The sequence below is a fragment of the Propithecus coquereli genome, unplaced genomic scaffold (genome assembly GCF_000956105.1).
Source record: "Propithecus coquereli isolate 6110/MARCELLA unplaced genomic scaffold, Pcoq_1.0 Scaffold12, whole genome shotgun sequence".
Taxonomy (NCBI): Eukaryota; Metazoa; Chordata; class Mammalia; order Primates; family Indriidae; genus Propithecus; species Propithecus coquereli.
Window position 1 is genome coordinate 5,376,399 of NW_012136080.1, and position 18,201 is coordinate 5,394,599.

General features: G+C 40.9%; 1 protein-coding gene across 1 annotated transcript in view; it reads left to right on the forward strand.

The window, feature by feature from the left end:
* TBC1D5 (TBC1 domain family, member 5) overlaps window positions 1-18,201 on the forward strand; it is a 396,708-nt gene that overhangs the window by 366,784 nt on the left and 11,723 nt on the right. Inside the window, exon 16 of the mRNA XM_012663212.1 lies at window positions 4,697-4,796. Within this exon, the coding sequence (XP_012518666.1) occupies window positions 4,697-4,796 (100 nt within the window). The remainder of the gene's footprint in view (window positions 1-4,696; window positions 4,797-18,201) is intronic.

Consider the following 18,201-nt stretch of genomic DNA (forward strand, 5'->3'; position numbering starts at 1 on the left):
ACCACTTTTTAAAAAGCAAATTCAAAAAACTGTTTCTTCAGATAATTTGGTCAAAATGAAAATCATTCAGCAAATAACAAAACAGAACACAGCCAGTTATACCTGAATGTTTTCGAAGGAAAATAAGTTAGTAAGCAAGTTAGGGTTAGGACTCAACATTCATTACAACTGGTAAGTCTTTGTTGAGGGAAACGGAGATATGGGGTTATTCATTGGAAGGACCATAGTAATTAAGCATAAGAAAGAATGTGCACAGAGGGAAGAAATGGGAGCAGTGGGCCTAGTGACTTGAGTTTTCACATTGCTATCTAAACCTTAGCATACACTTGCAGAGAATGTCACTTGCAGAGAAGTAGACCATGTTTTATGGAGGAGATAATGAGAGTTTCTACCTTATAGGTTTGTTGTGATATTAAATATGTTAATACATGCAAAGCTCAGTGTCTGGCATATTATGATCTGTATAAAAGGGTTAGATAAGAGTTACTCTTCAGTTCTGATAGAGGGGCCTTCATCCTTTGGTCCTTCTATACAGGGTTACCAGATACAATTCGTGATGTTGCACAGTGTAGTCTGCATGTGGCCCAACTTCATAATCCTCTATCAGTTTCTTGCCGTGCACATTAATTTGCTATCCAGAACTTAAGACAGTGATAGGCTCTTAAGCTCTAATTAATCTTTCTGGGCTAAAGAAAGAAAAAGGTTTTAAAACCGGAAACCAGTATTTTCCAACAGTATATCATAAAACCTTATACTTAAAATTCATTTCTTTGTTTTAACTTGATTATAAAAATTTTCAAAAAGAAAGAATAATTACCTTTATTGAGTACCTGTTCTGTGCCAGACACTGTGTTCTCCATGTGTTCTTATTTTGTGCCCCAATCCTGCCAGGTGGGGGTGAATAAACCAAGAAATTAAGGAACTTGTCCAAGATTATACGGCTAGGAACTGGGAAAAATAGGATTTGAACCCATGTGTCTACTTCAGAATTCCATCATGCCCCACCACACCCACTCTTATAAACAGAAGGCAGAACATAGATACAGAAGTAAATATAAAAAGCATATCTCCTCAGTGTCTTATTTACACATAAAAATTAAACTAAGTGATTGCTTTCATAATACCTCAAGGCAGTTAGCCAAGCATTTGTTTTTATGGAGACACATTTAATGAAATTTGTTTTTATGAGGACAAATTTTATGAGGACCAATTTAATGAAAACAAATAAATAAAGCTGTCGATGTTTAAAGCATTGTTAGTTGGGAAGAGCACGGATCATGAGAAGCTAAGATAGAAATGTAAAGTCAGTTCCCACAATTTTAGAGGCTTGATTCTTGGCTCTTTCTTTTATCTGTAATTATGTAATATAGTAAAGAATAAATGACAAGCCACCCTTTTTCCTCCAAGTGCTTCCATTTCTATTTATAAAGTTTGAGTGATAGTTGAAGAGTTTAGGAATGTTTCAAGATTAAGCAAACTCTAGAGGGATAATATACTGGATTTCAAACTTCCAAATGCAGGAGGTTCTTGGCCCTCAACCTGCTTAAATCAGAGTAGTCCTCTTTTATCTCATATTCTTAGCTTTTGTATAAGCTCTCCTTTGAAAAAGAAGGTTTGAATGACCTTTTTATACATTGTTTATATCGAGACAATCATATTCTGTTTGTATTGAGATTTACTTGGATTTTAGTCATGCAAGATGCTCTTCAGTTGCTGCCAGAGCCCTAAGCAAAATTGCAAACTTGGAAATTTGTGTCTTTATATCTCTGCATATTCACCCAGCAAGTGCCCTGGGCTGCCATGCTCTCAGGACTCCCACATGCACTGCACAAGATAGAGGGCCCCAGTCTCATCACACTCTATTATGATGATGTTCCTACTAGAACGGTAAAGTATTCTGAGAAAGAAGCCCTCTTTGAGCTACATACTTCCCTCCAGCTGTCCAACACCTCACTGCCAACAGGCTGGGCCTGTATCCTTTAAAGTATTTCTTCTGAAGTTCTTCTTTCCCAGTTTGCTTTCCTTTTTAAAAGAAATCCATCTAGGTAGGAATGACTGCTGGATATTAAAGTTCCCAAGGGCTTTTATATTTTAAACGAAGTAGTTGCTAATCCAAATTAAACTAATGCATAGAGTAAATAGAGAAGGTGTCTTTAAGCCAGGAAGCATTGCATCCCTAGTGTCCCTTTATCCACTCTGGGCTGTCAGCATCCCAATTGGTAGCCACATGTAAGGTGGAACACAGGCCGTAGCTGGGCGTTCTTTTAAAAGGCCACCAAACCCTAGCCTCAGTATGGTTCTAGACTCATCTTTTTGGGTTTGTGTCTGTGACAAACTGAAAAGATGATAGGAGACAGGGACCATGTAACTTTCTTATTCCAACTACCAGTTTGTGAACTCCTTGGGAACAAAGCCTCTGCCTTTTACATTCTCCAGAGAGTGCTGAATTGAGGTCCAGAGTAGATAGAGAATTCCTTAAGTTCACATGATTGATTATTGACAGGACCAAGAATAGAACTTATATTTCCTCATGCCAAGTTAGTGTTATTTCCACTCTACCACTGTTTCAGTAATCTATTGCTGTATAACAAACCACTCCCAAATTTAGTACCTTAAGACAACAACACTGTTGTTTCTCACAGGTCTGTGGTTTAGGAATTTGGGCAGGGCTCAGTTAGGTTGTTCTTCTGCTCCATGTGGTATTGACCAGGTCACTCACGTGGCTGGCTTCAGCTGGGTTGGGCTGAAAGGTCCAGAAAAATTTCATTCACATGTCTAGAACCTCAGTGTTTCTCATGTGACCTCTTTCTCCCATATGTTCTCTCCTTTCCTTCAGTAGTCTAAAATGAACTTCTTTACAGCATGATAGTTATCTTCTTAGTGAAAGCAAAAGCTGGCAGGCCTCTTAACTAGCCCAAAATTGGCAATTTGACTTTTGCTACATTATCTGGATCAAGGCAAGTTACAAGGCCAGTCCAGATTCAAGGAAAGGGGAAATACATACTATCCCCTGCCTTTTTTTTTTTTTTTTTAAAGAGACAGGGTCTCGCTCCATCACCCAGGTTGGAGCGCAGTGGTGTGATCACAGCTCACTGTCACCTAGAACTTCTGGGCTCAAGTGATCCTTCTGCCTCGGCCTCCCAAAGTGCTTGGATTACAGGCTTGAGCCACCTCGCCTGACCATTACCTCTTAATGAATGGAGCAACATGCACATTCAGGGAGGAAAGGAATTGATGGTGGCCATCTTTGGAGACTAACCACAACCATAGTTAACCAACAGATGTAGCCTTCTTTCTCTAATTCCTACAGTTTCCTGATAGACCAGGGAAATTCAAGCCTGTGTGAAAACAAAGCAGGAAAAGAAGTATAAAAATGCCCCGAAACACTTCATCCTTTTCTACCTTAATGCTCAGCTGAAGAGTTAGGAAGGCAGCGCCACCTGCCCACCGTCCCCTGGAATCATCCTTTGGTTGAGCTTCTTAGGAGAGGCTGTTGCGCTTTGTAGCATATGTAAAGATCATGGTTAGTGCTTGTGTAATCCAACAGTGGTCATTTCACAATAATTATTTTTTTAGAGATACTGCTACATCTGTTTTCTGTGTCAAGATTTCAATACCTATTCCTAAGGGCTGGTTCTCCAGGCAACATTTAAAAACAACACTTTTCAAGGCTGCTTATGTGTATTGTTAAGATGGACTACACCTACAAGTAACCTTTTCAACTATTAATTTTCATGCACAAATCAAATTATACTTATTCTCTAAGACAAAGGATACATCAGTAGGTTTTTCTTTCCTTTTTCTTAATGACACAGAGGAGTCTTATGTGAAAGGACAAGCATCTAAGACTGGAAGATTGATTTTCCAGCCTACTCCAGCTCTGGCAACATCCTTTCTTCCTGTTCTGTCTAACTTGGTTTAAAATATCCTAAATGATGAGGATTATCCTTTTTCTCTGAGAAAAACTCCCATAATCTTCTAAATTTCCTTGGGAAAGTTTTTACATATATTATCTTTTCTTTTTTTAAAAAAGATTTTATCCTTTTGTTACAGTTAGATTGTTTTTTACAACTTAGCTAATTATTCAACCCAGAGTGCTTTTTCCTAGAAACAAATAAATAAAATACTCTAGTGTCATATCAAGAGAGGAAATGTAAGAGCAGCTACTTATGGGCTGCTGGGGCAAAACTTTTCCAAGTGCTCTGGGAAATCTCACGTTTTAAGTGATTATCATTGTCTAGGAAATGATGAGATTTGTCTTACATAAATGGAAATTTTTGGTTTCTTAAATGTGTGTGAGGAAAAAAATGTGATATTTTTGTACTAGCTGCCTAGGAAGTATAGACCAGTGAAATCCAATTTACCCTCTAAATTTTTGTCGCTCAATACTTATCGAAGATATTTTATGTGCTCTTTAATACAGCATTTTATGTGCAAACAGTTACACGTGGCACAAAGCTAGAATTCAACTAGGAAAAGTCCAGGTTTTTTAGATCTCCATTTTTCCCTTTTTCTGTTCTGTTGGTGGTGGCAATGGTGGGTTTGTTTTTGTTTACTTGCTGTTTTCTTTTGCTTTGTCTAGATTTAAAAAGAGATTGTGCCTCCTTAAAATAGTCCAGAACATTTAGTGAATTGGCGGGATTTTATTTTATTTTAGTTTAGTTTTTAAATTTCCATATCTTTATCCCTTCTTCAGGAAGAAGAATTAGAAGCCCAAATTTCCTTCCTTCAAGGACAGCTGAATGACCTGGATGCTATGTGCAAATACTGTGCAAAGGTGATGGACACTCATCTTGGTGAGTGAACTGCCCTGGCCCTGGGAATGACGACAGTCATAACACTAATCGCCACTAGCATTACTGTGTGCTGGGTCCTGTGTTAAGCTGTTTACATGAATTATCTCATTTAATCCTCACAACAGCCTTATAGTAGAAGTACTGTTACTCTCCACTGTTACTCTCTCCCCCTTACAGATAAGGAAACTGAAGCACAGAGGGGTTAAGAAAATGTCCCAAGATTATATCAGTAGTTATGTGGAGTAGAAATTCAAAATCAAGCAATTTGACTACAGATTTCAATTTCTACTGCTACACTGCCCTTTGTAAATGTCTATTCTACCTCAGACCAAAATGAAATGTTGAGCTTTCAAGATCAAATAATCAGCTGTACTGCTGTGCCAACCTGCCTACAAATCACTAGTGTGATTATTATTTTGACAATGCTTTCTTTATATTTTTTAAATATGTATTGTTTAACCACCTGCCTGAAATGCATAATTTTTTCTTCTTACTGTGCTTATATTCTCAGAAATGTCCTAGTTTGAAGTTCAGTTTACATATGAGTTATACATCTGCCACATTAGAAAGGTTTCAGGCAGTGTTCTACATTTGTAAAGGTTCTATATTTTGTATTAGAAATGGTCTCTGCCAGCTCATGTATGCATTTCAGTAACCTCATGCTGCATGCAGAAGCTTTTGTCATGCATATTGTCACTATTTTTCAGGCCATTTGTAGACATCCTTTCTTTCTCCACTCTCCAGGGTCTAACATTTGTAGTTTAGGAATAAATTAGGAAAATAAGACATGTACTCTTATTGGAAATGGCCAGTGTGCTGCTCTGCAGTGTGGAGAAATGGCAATATCAGGTATTGTAAGAAATCAGGATGCATCCTGCCTCTGAGGAGAAACCAAAGGGAATCCACCAAGGCCTCCAGTGCCTTCACTGGAGGTAAACTTTCTACCTTCAGACTCCAATAAGCTCTAAGTCTGTTATTTAGGTCATGAGTCCATTCCAAGTGACCAAAATGGCTAAACCATACTAGCTCAAGCAAGTAATAAAGGTTCTCTGAAGCATTTCGAGAGATGCTGATCTACACGGCTGCCTGCCTGCCAGTGTCTTGTTAGCAGCTGGGTCCTGTTCTACCCTCAGCCTTATTTCTACTCTCTCAACCACTCCTTCAGGGAAAGGGTTCAAGAGGTAAAAACAGCAGGAGAAACCCTGGTAGATGATTGACAGGGTAGTCTCTCTCATCACAGCAACAAATGTTACCCTTGTCACATCTGATTCCATCCCCTTCTAAACTCTGTTTATATGCTATTTGATGGTAAATTTAAAAAATTTACATAAACCTAAGTTTATATGAATCTCATATTATCTAATATTATCACATTTTAAAATGCATCCAAAAGAAATAATGGTTTATATAATTAATGTATGTTACATGACTAATTTTGCTTAGTTATTTAAATATAATTTTAATTTTAAAGTGTGCATGTATATCTGTGTAATTTTTTCTTTCCTGGCTACTTGGGTGACCTTTGCATTGCTTGATTTTCGTTTTGACCAAAGTAGGAGAGCAAAGAAGGGAAGTAATTAGGAGAAAGATTTTCCTGAGTGCTACAAAATCCTGTTAAGAAACTTCCAAGTTGTTTGGTACACACAGAAGCCTTTAAAGCAGCTTTACTTAAGCCTCAGAGTTTTCAAACAGCTTTTGCTCCGACTTTGGTCTTTCAATCCACACTAAAAGAGCATTTTCTCATTGTATGGGAGGGAGAAACACTTTAATTAAAATGGAAAGAAAAGCCCATACCAGCTGTGAATTTTCAACTAACCACAAAACTAGATTTGTTTTTGTGTGTACGTTTCACTTTCAGCCAGAATCCCTTCACATAGCCGTCTACTTCTTTTCCCCATATAAATAGCATGACTGCATATTTAAAGTGGGGTTGAGGGATGCTGCAAAGAATTCTGGATCTCAGGGCCTCAGATGCATTTCATTTCATCCGCATAATATAATAGTGATATATTAAGGGATGCTCCTATATTATAGGCAACGTTGATTCTAAGCAACGATTTAAGGAAACACGAAGATTAATTAAGGTGAAGGTCTTGATTTAGTTTTTGCCTTATCATACTTCCTTAAAAAATTATTTTAATACCCTAGTATTATTTCCATGTGATATTTTTCTATTTCTGATTATTAAAGGAGAATGAAATTGGAACAACTGAAATATCCATTAGTAAGGGATTGAATATAATTTAATAATGCAATCTTTATAAAGATTAAAATGGTTTTTTATTTATTAACATAAGGAAATGTTCATGACAGATTATTAAATGAAAAAAGCAGATGGCAGAATGGTATATATTTGATGTGAAAATACTGTTAACAGTGGTTGCCTAGTGAAAGGAAGATTGTAAAAGGACTTTCCAAGGGGCCTAATCTTCCATTCTTAGAAAATATAAGACATGCACTGAAAATCTGTGATGGTCTAAGTGCATGTAACTAACACCTGTGTACATAGCAGGCAAGAGTCCATTGCCGAAGTGGTATCCGAGAAAGAAAGACAACCTCGTGTGGCAGCAAACAGACCTAGGATTGAATCTAGCCTCTGTCACTCAGTTCAGCCTGTTTATGAATGTGTTCTCATATATGAAATGGAGATAAAAATATCTATCTTGCCAGTTTGTTGTCAGATATATTTTTAAACCCTAGCATAGGGCACAGCCCAAAGTGGGTATTCCACACAAATCATCTCTTCTTTCCCTTTAACTCTTCAACTCTCTCTTCTCGGGGAAGAATTGAGAGGTTCACCTAGCCCACAGCCATAGAGCTGAACAGCAACTTGTCTAGGGCCCCACAACTAGTAGCTGAAAACCTGGGACCAATACCACATTTCCCAGCACCCACTTGAGTATTCCTTTATCCAATAATGCAAAACGATGCTAGAATTTGGGGTATGCTGGTTCTAAGATTAGGCTTGTGAGCTCCTTGAGCAAGAATAGCTTTATCAGAACTTGATGCATCAGCACTTCAAGATCTGAGGTCTGCTGAGCCCCCATTATGCGAGAACTCTCTGAGAAACGTATTCTAGGAGTTATTGCTCTGGATCCTTCCCTAATGTTAATTATTTTCACTAAGTTCCATTCATCTCAAGAGAATTCCATATCACCAATTGTTTTCCTCAGACATGCAATAAATATCTTTGAATATCAAGTACTATTCAAGGCTGTTTTTATAACTAATAGCAAAACGAATATAGGGAGAAGCCTCTCAGGTAAAAATTATTTAATGGCATTTGCTCCAATAGCCTTTTAATTAGGTAAATGATAGAGGTCAGATTGACAGGTTAGCGGTACCTCCTCATGGTTCTGGAGCCCAAAACTGAAGGGGTATTTGTTTTGTCAAAACTCTACCAAAATTCTGATTTTATTTCCTCCACATAATTGAACTATTTGAATTCAAAGATTCAGAGATAAGAATCGAAAATACGTGTTTTATTAAACCTAAACTTTCCTGTCAACTTTAGAAGAGTTTTTGTATGTGTTGATTTTTCTGTTGCTATAGTTACTCCCCTTCTTGTCGTCCTGACAGTTGAGTTGAAAGCCACTGACAGTATTAATCTCCGTGGCTGAGCGCAGGCTATTTTTAGATTTGCTGTACTTCACACATAATTGCACGTGGGTGAGCAGCCTGCACTTGTCTGATCTGGGAGCAGCTGGGCTGAACTGCCAGCTGTTTGCAGGGAGTACGTGAGGTGCTCACCCTTCTCGGCTCTAACGTCCACACCCTCCTGCTCTGAATAAAGGTGTTTCCGTTCATCTGTTTGGTATTTAGACACTTTGGTTTCCAGCAGCTCGCCCTTTCATTGGTGGTTCATACAGATAATGGGAGGGTTAAATACAGTGAATTAAGGAAAATTCGATTTCCCATGCTCTTGTTGAGAGTACCGTAGCTCATGGGATCTTAGAACATTAAAGATCTAAAAGCCCTAGAAGTTGTCTCAGCTGTTCTTTATTTCACAGATGAGGAAACCAAGGCCCAGGAAGGATGAGTGACACAGCTAGCTAGCAACACGAGTCCAGACCCGAATCCAGCCATTGGCTTCTCTTTCACTGATGATTCCACTGAGGCCACACTTGAATCAGTAGTTGATTTCAGACCTGCTGTTTTATGGACACATCGTTACTAATTTTGCGCTTGTCATAGTATTTATGTAAGAATTAGCTGAAAGAGGAGGCCAGTTATGAAAATCAGTTTATTTGCCTCTGTAAGAACTTTATAAATCTGATTTTCTGACATTTATAAAAACAACTTTCAATGGATGCCTTTGGAGATGTTCAATAAGGCATCTAACTAATGGCATTTGAAAAAATGAGAAGGAAAATATGATCACCAGACAGCTTTCACTCTGTCAGCTACACTATGATAAAAGCTTTTTAGGATTACTTTAAGAATTTTAAATACTGCTTTTAATTATGTGTAGCAGAGTCCTCTATAGAAGGAAAAGATACACTTCCCATGAGGATCTTTTTAAAAATGAGGATTCAGTATTCTATGCTTCTAACAGGCTCCTGGGTGACCTAGGCCCTTGACAGATACCAAGCAGTAAGGAGCAAGAGAACTTAAAATTACTTGTGCATAATTCAATAAGTATATTTATAAACCTATTAATATATTTATTATCCCATACTTCAGGGATATGTGCACCTAAACCCTGGGCAGAAAGCTCATCACCTCCCTTGGCCATCTGAGATAGCTCGCAATCCCCTGAAATTCAGACATTCCTTTTCAACCTCTCTGAGCTTGTCCTATTCTAGTTGAAGACCTTCCCCCCTGGTTTTATTATCAGAAGACTTGAAACAATTGGTCAGCCTCTCCCTTGTACCAACTCTATGCCTATTTAGAAAAACTTAGCAAACTATACACTAGTTTATCCCTCCCCGGGCCGGGATACCACCACTCCAATAATAGGGTCTCAATACAGACTGTCCATCTTTCATCTTTTTTTTCTATTTTCTGGTTCTTTCCCATTTTCCCATATGCTTTTCCATAGGAGAGACCCAAATTGAATCTCATTTCCTCTCTTTTTTTAAAATATAATATACAAATCCTCCATCTTTATTAAACTTACTCTAAGTTCAAAGCGTATCAGCACTTGAGTCCCCCCTCTCCTTTTAGCTTCTGGAGGTAGCTATCACAGGCTGTGTTGAAGGGTGAGGACAGTGGCCCACAGTGGCTGCCTTGCACTGTAGCACTCCCACAGCGGGTAGCATCCCCACTAGGGCAATCCCCACTGGGGCTCCAGCCTTTTCAGTGATGTCTTTATCCTTCTAATTCAGTATGGAAGAGATTTCTCTGGTAAGTGGTAATCTTGTTGGATTTAATATCTGAATAGAAGTTCGGTCAGTTCTAACTATTATAATACATGTGGCAGCTTTGCTGTGGGACTCTTGCCCTCAAGAGCCCACTATAGAAGATGAAAATACACCAAACTCACCAACCTTCCCACATTGAAAGGGGCAGGTGTCCTTCATGGCATGTCATTCATGGAAGAGCATTTCACACAATGGTAGGATGAGCCTATACACTTGTCACATACAACAGCAACTGCCATTAGTTCCCATGTGCCAGATTCAGTGCCAGGTACTTCGCAAACAGCATCTCTGATCTCCCACTAACTTTGCAAGTGGAAAGGGATAATCCCTCACGTACAGTAAATTGTGACTCGGGGTGCTCTACATGCTTGGCTAGAGTTACACAGCTAGGGGGATTCAGGCCCAGCTCTGTCTGACCCCACTGCCCATTCTCACCTTTACGTACATGGCTGCCTCTCCATGTCCTCCAGTTCCAACACCCCCCAGCTACTGATCGAGTAGCCAAAAGACTCATCCACCTCATCTCTGTGGAAATAGGCTTGCTCCCAATCGCTCGATAGCTCAAAAGACTTTCTGACCACCACAGGCATCTCATGCTGAGCACAAGAACACATGAGTAAGGGAAGGTAACGCTCAGGATAAGAAGACTGATGTTCATTGCCTTGGGTCATATTTAGATCCCAGCTGCAGAATAGCACTTAACTTTCACTAGATTTCATATCAGCAAAACCTTTAAGGCCTGAAATTCATAAACCATGCATCCATCTTAAACCCAATTCAAAGGGTCTTATTTGACTAAATGATGTGATTTTAGGACAATCTTAGCCAAACTGCTTTCCTATCTCATATCTCTCAAGTGAGGGCATGACAGCAAAACCCCAGATTATTTGATACTAGTAAGGCATTAGCTATGTATGTTTCTGTTTTTATTTTCGGAAATACAAATTCTCACAAAGGCATCTAACCATTACTGGAGCTTAGGAGTTCTTTCAAGTTTAAAAATATTTGTAAAATCTCTTTATCTGGTTGATCCTAAAGTGGTAGCCATTCCATGAATATGATAGATTTTACTGTGAGGAGTCATGCTTTCATAATACTCTGGCTGGCAGAGTGATAAATCCTAGGAGAATAATATGCCAAATAGTAGAGATCAGTGAAGATTCAGAACTCTGCAGGCACACTCAGTTCACTTAAGAGAACTAGTTATTGACCTGAAGACTAATCTTTAGTGTAATATACATATTTGCCTAGTCTTACCCTTGGACTTTCCCAAGTAATTTTCCTCTCTGAATGCTGAGTTTAGGGTCTTCAACCATCTGGCAGCTAGATGCAAAATAGGACTCTTTGATTATATTTTCTGTGCAATCTGCATTTTGCTTTTTAAGAAAATTCTGAGCATGAAGTACCTGACTCAGTACTTGGCTCTTCGAAGACCATCGATGAATTTTATTTTTGTTCACCTGCCCCTACCACTTCTCAATCCAAGATCTGGTTAATCATATCAGTATCCTTCAATTCTTCATCTGGGAAATACCTCACCTACGTCTGCTCCTCAGGAGATAAAAATCAACCCTCATGCTAGCAGGAAAGCCCTTGCTTCCTGTCAGTCACTTAGCCAATATTTACTAAGTACCTGCTCTCTCATGTAAAAATAGGTTCTGGGAGAAGTAGATTGAGGGAAAGGTGAGGTGGGGGAGTGGTAATCTAAAATTGAGTTGAATATGTATGATAGAGGTAAGAAGACTTCAAAGTAGGGAGAGAAGCAGGAGAATATACCTCTTCAGAAACACCTACAGAGACACATCACTTCACATGAAGAAAACCACAGTACTCCCCAGAGTACTAGTGATTTCAGAATCACTGTCGAGGAAAGTGGAATTCTAAAGTGATAGGGATATAGTGAATGTGAACCAGAAGACCTTGAGTCTAGGATTTGTCAGGTGGAACAGTGCAGTTTCAGGAAACTTTCAGTCTCTGAGCCTCATCATTGAATTATTTTCCAAGAGTGAGAGATGAAGCAAGAGAGAGCCCAACAAGTGGGCACTATCAGAGGGAAGACTGTTAATAGGAAGCTGATGCATGGACATGGTGAGTTTTGAGGTAGACTTTGAAGAAAAGTCAGGATATGATGTTACAAGATGGGAGGGACTTCTAGAAGGGGGAATGGCATTTGCAGGGACACATAGAGATATATGCCGTGTGTTAGAGACTGTGTGATCTATTTGATGCCTACAATCTTCTGTCAACCCTGACTTCTCCGAATCCCCTCCTCCCAGGGTATGGACAACTATGGCGCACACTCTGCACAGAAATTCCTTTGTCAATGTCCAGCAATAGCCAGTAGTGACAAACGATATGTCTGCCCCCATCCTTGACTAATGGCCACCTCTTCAGCCACTGCCACTCTGAACTTGCCTCCCCCTGTCTCGCCTCTCTATTTTATATCAGGCTGTATAGTTTCACTTTAGAGTCTGGGATAGGCCCTTACATGAGATTGTCAAAGCTCAAATGTCTGTCGGAGATGAGAAAGCCTCGGAGAGCAGAATCCAGTTATCTGGGTATTTAAGGTACCAGGGCAGGAAGACACATAGGAAGCCATAATAGTAATGAGGCAGTGTGCTGGAAGTAGAAAGCTTTGATTGTCTCATCTAACCCACCCCCACAACCTTCAGAGCTAGATATTTCCCCCATGTTACTGATGGGTCTAGTGACACACAGAGGGTCATAGCCCAAAGTCATCAAAACCCAAGTCATTTTGTGTCATTGCCAGAGCTCAGAAAAGGTCTCTGGTAGAAATCATCTTACAGTCTGTTTTGCATATAGGTGGCTTCCTGTTGCTGGCTGTCCTCACTTAGAATAAACGGTGCTGCATCTGAAGGCAATCAAATCAATGCCAAGATCCTATCCTGTGCCTCTTCAGATCTCCAATCCCTCCATCAGGGATCAGGGATCTCTGGTCCCTGCCGTATTGTGGGGCTCTGGAGTCTGAAAGATTGGAAATCTCATCCCAGCTCCACCACTTTCCAGTTGTGAAGCTGCAAATAACAGACCTGCCATTTCTGGGCCTGGCTCCCTTTTCTGTAACAGGATGATGATGGCTAGATGGCTGTTGAGCTAGTCAGCGAGGTAATGTGGCCACAGAGCAATGAAAGCTACTGGGTCGTGAGTGCCTGGAGTGGGCTAGGTGGTATGTTAAGTGCTCAAGCTGTGCTGTCTCCTTTCTCTTCGCAGAAATCCTGTGAGGAGTGTGCTGTAGCCTCAGGTGCAAGGGGGTTCAGTAATTTGCCTAGTCCCACCTCCGTTACAGCGAGACATCATTTCCACTTTTGCCCCCTCTCCACTACCTGATGAGGCTTCCGTTACTTTCTCCATCAGCCATTTAAAACATTTAGTTGAAAGCACTTTTATTCTAGCATTGAAAAAAATAAAGTTTTTATGAAATTAAAAAAGTATAATAGTTTGTGTGCCGTTTCCATTGCCCTTAGAGACCTATTTTTGTGGCACTGACATTTCATTAAAAATAGTGGAGTCACCATGGAATTGTTATGTGAATAAGATTTTTGTGTGTATTTCCATAGAAGTGGTTAGTTATGTGACATTTTCCCCTTTAGTTCATTGCTCCAACATTCATAATATATAATACTTAAATATGAGAAGATTATAAAAAGTGAAATATTCCTTCCACATAGAAACAAAAAGAAAGAACCTTTATAGCAAAATTTATTTTACCTTTTGCCATAAGGAGAATTGTGCATTATGTTGGAAATGTAAACATTTCATATTTCTGCCTTTATATTTTAAGTCATGAAAATACATCATTATGTTTTTCTGTTTTTACATGCTGATGTAAGTAGCTTAAAACAGGAGATTTGTTACTAGGAGGTAATGTGGTAGTAGAATGTTTGTAAATGCTACCTTAAATCAATATATAGTGGAACTGGTTAGGGAAAGGATTTGCATAGTCAGTTAGGTGCATATATAGTTAGGATTATATTTTCTTGTGTGCTCCCTTTATCATTATAAAATGACTATCTCTGTCTCTCTTTTACCATTGTTGATTTAAAGTCAATTTTTTCTGATACGAGAATGGCTACACCTGATCTCTTTTGGTTTCCATTTGCATGGAATATTTTTTTCCATCCTTGCACATTGAGCCTGTTTGCATGCTTATGGTTTAGATGTGCCTCCTGGAGACAGCAGATGTCGGGTTATGTTGGGTTATGTTTTCTCATCCCTTCACCCAGGCCATGTCTTTTGAGTGGTGCATTCAAAGTGTTAACGTTAAGAGATAGAATTAATATGTGGGATGCTGTTCTGTTCATCATGTTAGGTAGTACCGTATTGCTTTGTTTCCCTTCTTGTGCTATTGTTTTATGAGTTGTGAGCTTTAGCTTTTCTTGGTGGTTTTACACTGGTGGGTATCTCTTGTACTGACTCGTGGATAATGCAATTCTGAGTATTTCCTGACAGGGCAGGTCTGATCATGACAAATTCCCTCAGTATTGGCTTGTCTGGAAAAGACTTAATTTCTCCATCAATTATGAAACTTAGTTTTGCAGGATACAAAATTCTAGGCTGGCAGTTGTTCTTTAAGAAGGTTGAATATAGGGCCCCATTCCCTTCTGGCTTGTAAGGTTTCCACTGAGAAATCTGAGTTTTCCTTTGTAGGTCAGTTGTTGCTTACATCTAGGTGTTTGTAGAATTTTCTCCTTAATTTTGACTTTGGCCACGTTGATTACTATGTGTCTTGGAGGTGTCCTATTTGCTATGAATCTTCCCAGACTTCGATGACCACCTTGTATCTGGATGTCTGGATCTCTGGCAATACTGGGGATATTTTCCTCAATAATTCCCTCGACTAGATTTTCCATGTCTTTAGCTCTTTCTTCTTCTCCTTCAGGGATACCTATAATTCGTATGTTAATTTGCTTCAAATAGTCCCATATCTCTCTAAGTGATTGTTCTACCTTTTTTGTTCTCTTCTCTGCCTTTTTAAATAACTGGCTTAGCCCGAGAGCCTTGTCTTTAAGTTCTGAGATTCTTTCTTCTCCTCGGTTTAGTCTATTGCTGGTGCTTTCTGCTGTGAAATTCCCTAAATGACTCTTTCATTTCTTTGAATTCTGTGTTGTCTAGCTCTTTAATGACTTTTTCATTAATTTCCTGAAATATTTTTTTGGCTTCTTTCTGTTGATTTTCAACTTTCTCTTCAATTCCACTCATCTTATTTGCCATCCATATTCTGAATTTCATTGCTGTCATTTAGACAATTTCCTTGTAGTTGGGGTTTGCTACTGTGGCTCCATTGTGATCCCTTGGGGATATTGATCTGTTTTGATTTTTCACGTTGCCAGGGTTTCTTTGCTGGTTTATTCTCATTTGAAACCTTTTTTCTCGTCTCAGGGCTAAAAGGTTTATAGGGCACCTGTTCTTTGCTGGGAACTCTGCTTCTTAATTAGAAGAAGGGGAAGTCGCTAAATGGTGCTCTTTTTCCCCTACTCTGGAATGTTGACATGGCAGGGGAAGGGCGCGTACACTAGAAGCCTGTAATGCAACTGTTCCGATTTGATCTATTTGCCTCCAGTTGCGTCTGTGCAAGCCTGTGCTGCATGCTGTTTGTGCTGAATGTTGAGTTGTTCACCAGATAGTTGTAGGATGTTTGAGTTGGGAGCTGGGAAAGACCCTCTTCACTGAGGCTGGTGTTGTGGGGCTTGCTCTGCCCGGGGTCTCCCCGCGGAGGTGACAGTGGCAGCTGCATGAGGCTATCCAGGCATTGGTCGTGAGTTCCCAGGCTGTGGGCATTTCCTCAAACCAGGTCCCAGTGTACTGGTGGCTCGAGGCGGGGGGTCCCTGGCAGGGTGTTGGACTTTGGAGCAGTTCTGCTGCTTCTGCAGCAGTGGTGGAGGATCCAAGGTGGGATCGTGGGGACCAGGTGCAGTGCTGGAATCTCAGGGTGGTGTCCAGGGCCTAGCAGGAGCTCTGCTCACCAAGGTGGAGCCTCGGGCTCCAATGTGTGAGCCTCAGAGCTGAGACTGGGGAGGAGCCAGAAGTAGGGCTTCTGAGCAGGGCCTCAGAGCCAGAGGCAGGGCTGTGCATGTGGTGGGGCTGATCTGCCCTGCAGAGCAGGTCAGGGCTGAGCAGGCTGCAGGCAACTGGGACCTGGAGGGTGGAGTCAGGGCCAAGCATGTGGTGAGCTGTCCCACAGGCTCAGGGACCACGTGGATGCCAAGTCACATGGGCAGAGGTCGGCTCCAGTGGCCCAGGGACTGTGGAGTTCTCCCCACAGCCCCCAGGACCCACCAAAGCAGTTGCCCAAAGCCTCCCAGGTCAGAGCCTGTAGCACCCCAGTCAGTTCCCATGCTCAGATCCTGTTGCGGGGGTACTTGGCTTCCAGTCACTGGGTACAGCTTAGAGGAGCCTCCGGTCGGTCCGCTCCCTCCCTAGCCCAGTGGGGGCAATGTGAAGACCACAGCCACAAAGCTGAGTCCCGTGCCAACCTGGTGCCAAGTACCCGAGAGCTCAGGGTGGCTTTAGCTGCTGCCTGATCCCCACTGCACCTGTTTTCTGGTGCAATGACTCTGCACAGACTCCAGGCACATCCCCAATGTGCGGCAGCAGAGAGAGCCCTCTCACAACTTGACCACAGTGCCTGCAGGGTGAACACGGTGCCCCAGCACTATATCTTGCTAATCTTCCCTGTGTGTGCTTTGATATTATCAAATGTATCGCCCGATCACCTTTTTTTTCCCGGAGTCCCGACTGCTTCTCTGTGGTTTCACAGTGTTCGTCTGAGAATAGCTGTCTGTAGGTAGGCACCTGCTTCCTCTTTACTCTTCTTTCCTTGGGAGCTGCAGGTTCACATGCTGCTTCTAATCCACCTTTTTTTTTCTGGAGGATTTTTATCCTGTGTAACAGTTTGGCTGCTGTACTAGGTTGAATATTGTCTCCCAAATATTCATAACCACCTGGAACCTGTGAATGTGAACATATTTGGAAATAGGGTCTTTATGGATATAATTGAGTGAAGATAAGATCATACTGGATCAGGGTGAGCCAGAGATTGGCGTGATGTATCTACAAGGCAAGAAATGCCAAGGATTGTTGACAAGCACCAGCAGCTAGGTAGAGTCAAGGAAGAATTCTTCCCTGGAACCTTCAGAGGCAACATGCCCTGCCAACACCCTCACTTTGGACTTCTAGCCTCCAGAACTATAAAAGAATAAATTTCTGGTGTTTTAAGCCACCCAGTCCGTTGTACTTTGTTACAGCAGCCCTAGGAAACTAATACAGCTGCTAATAACATAAACCTCGGGGGAAAAGCAGAATAAATAAATTAGATTATTGTTTTTCACAAGTAAAAGAAACCCAGAGGTCTAAGCAGATATGGTGGCTCCATACAGTGCTCCAAGCCACTCCTTTTAAGCTGTGGTTTTCATCACAGCTCTCGCCTTTACCACCACTTTCCTTCTCAACTTACCCCTGCAAGCACCACCATACCACTCTTGAGTAGATGGATTTGTGGGAGGCTCACAGCAAAACAAGGCATCCAAGGGAGGATGGCTAGGACTTCCTGGTTCACAGGATTTTCAGGCAGTGTGGCCAGTATGATTTTGTAAGATTTCGTGTAGACACTGATACTTCTGTATTGGGATAGTAAATCTATGTCCCTAAACTCAGGTGTGCCAAAATCTTGCTCTAAAGTTCCATAGTTCTGTTCCCACCAATGGCAGTCAAAGGACTTAAACTTATCAATTAAAGGCAACTCAGTCTCTTATAGGTTAACCATTTCATCTGAGCAAATGCTCATACTTAGTTTCTCTACTCTGCCTCTTCTCCCTGCCAAGATGGTGCCAGGGTTCTGGGATGGGCTCACATGTCTCTTTGTTTGAAGAAGGGCCTCTGAGTGCCCTCCAGGTCCTTGTTGGCCTCTAAGGAGAGCTTTGTTCCTGCACATTTCTGGGTCTCTGTTCCCAATGGAGCCACTGGCTTTCCCATGAGCCTATAATCTATGACCCTAAAGGCCGTTGGTCTTTGTTGCTGCCATT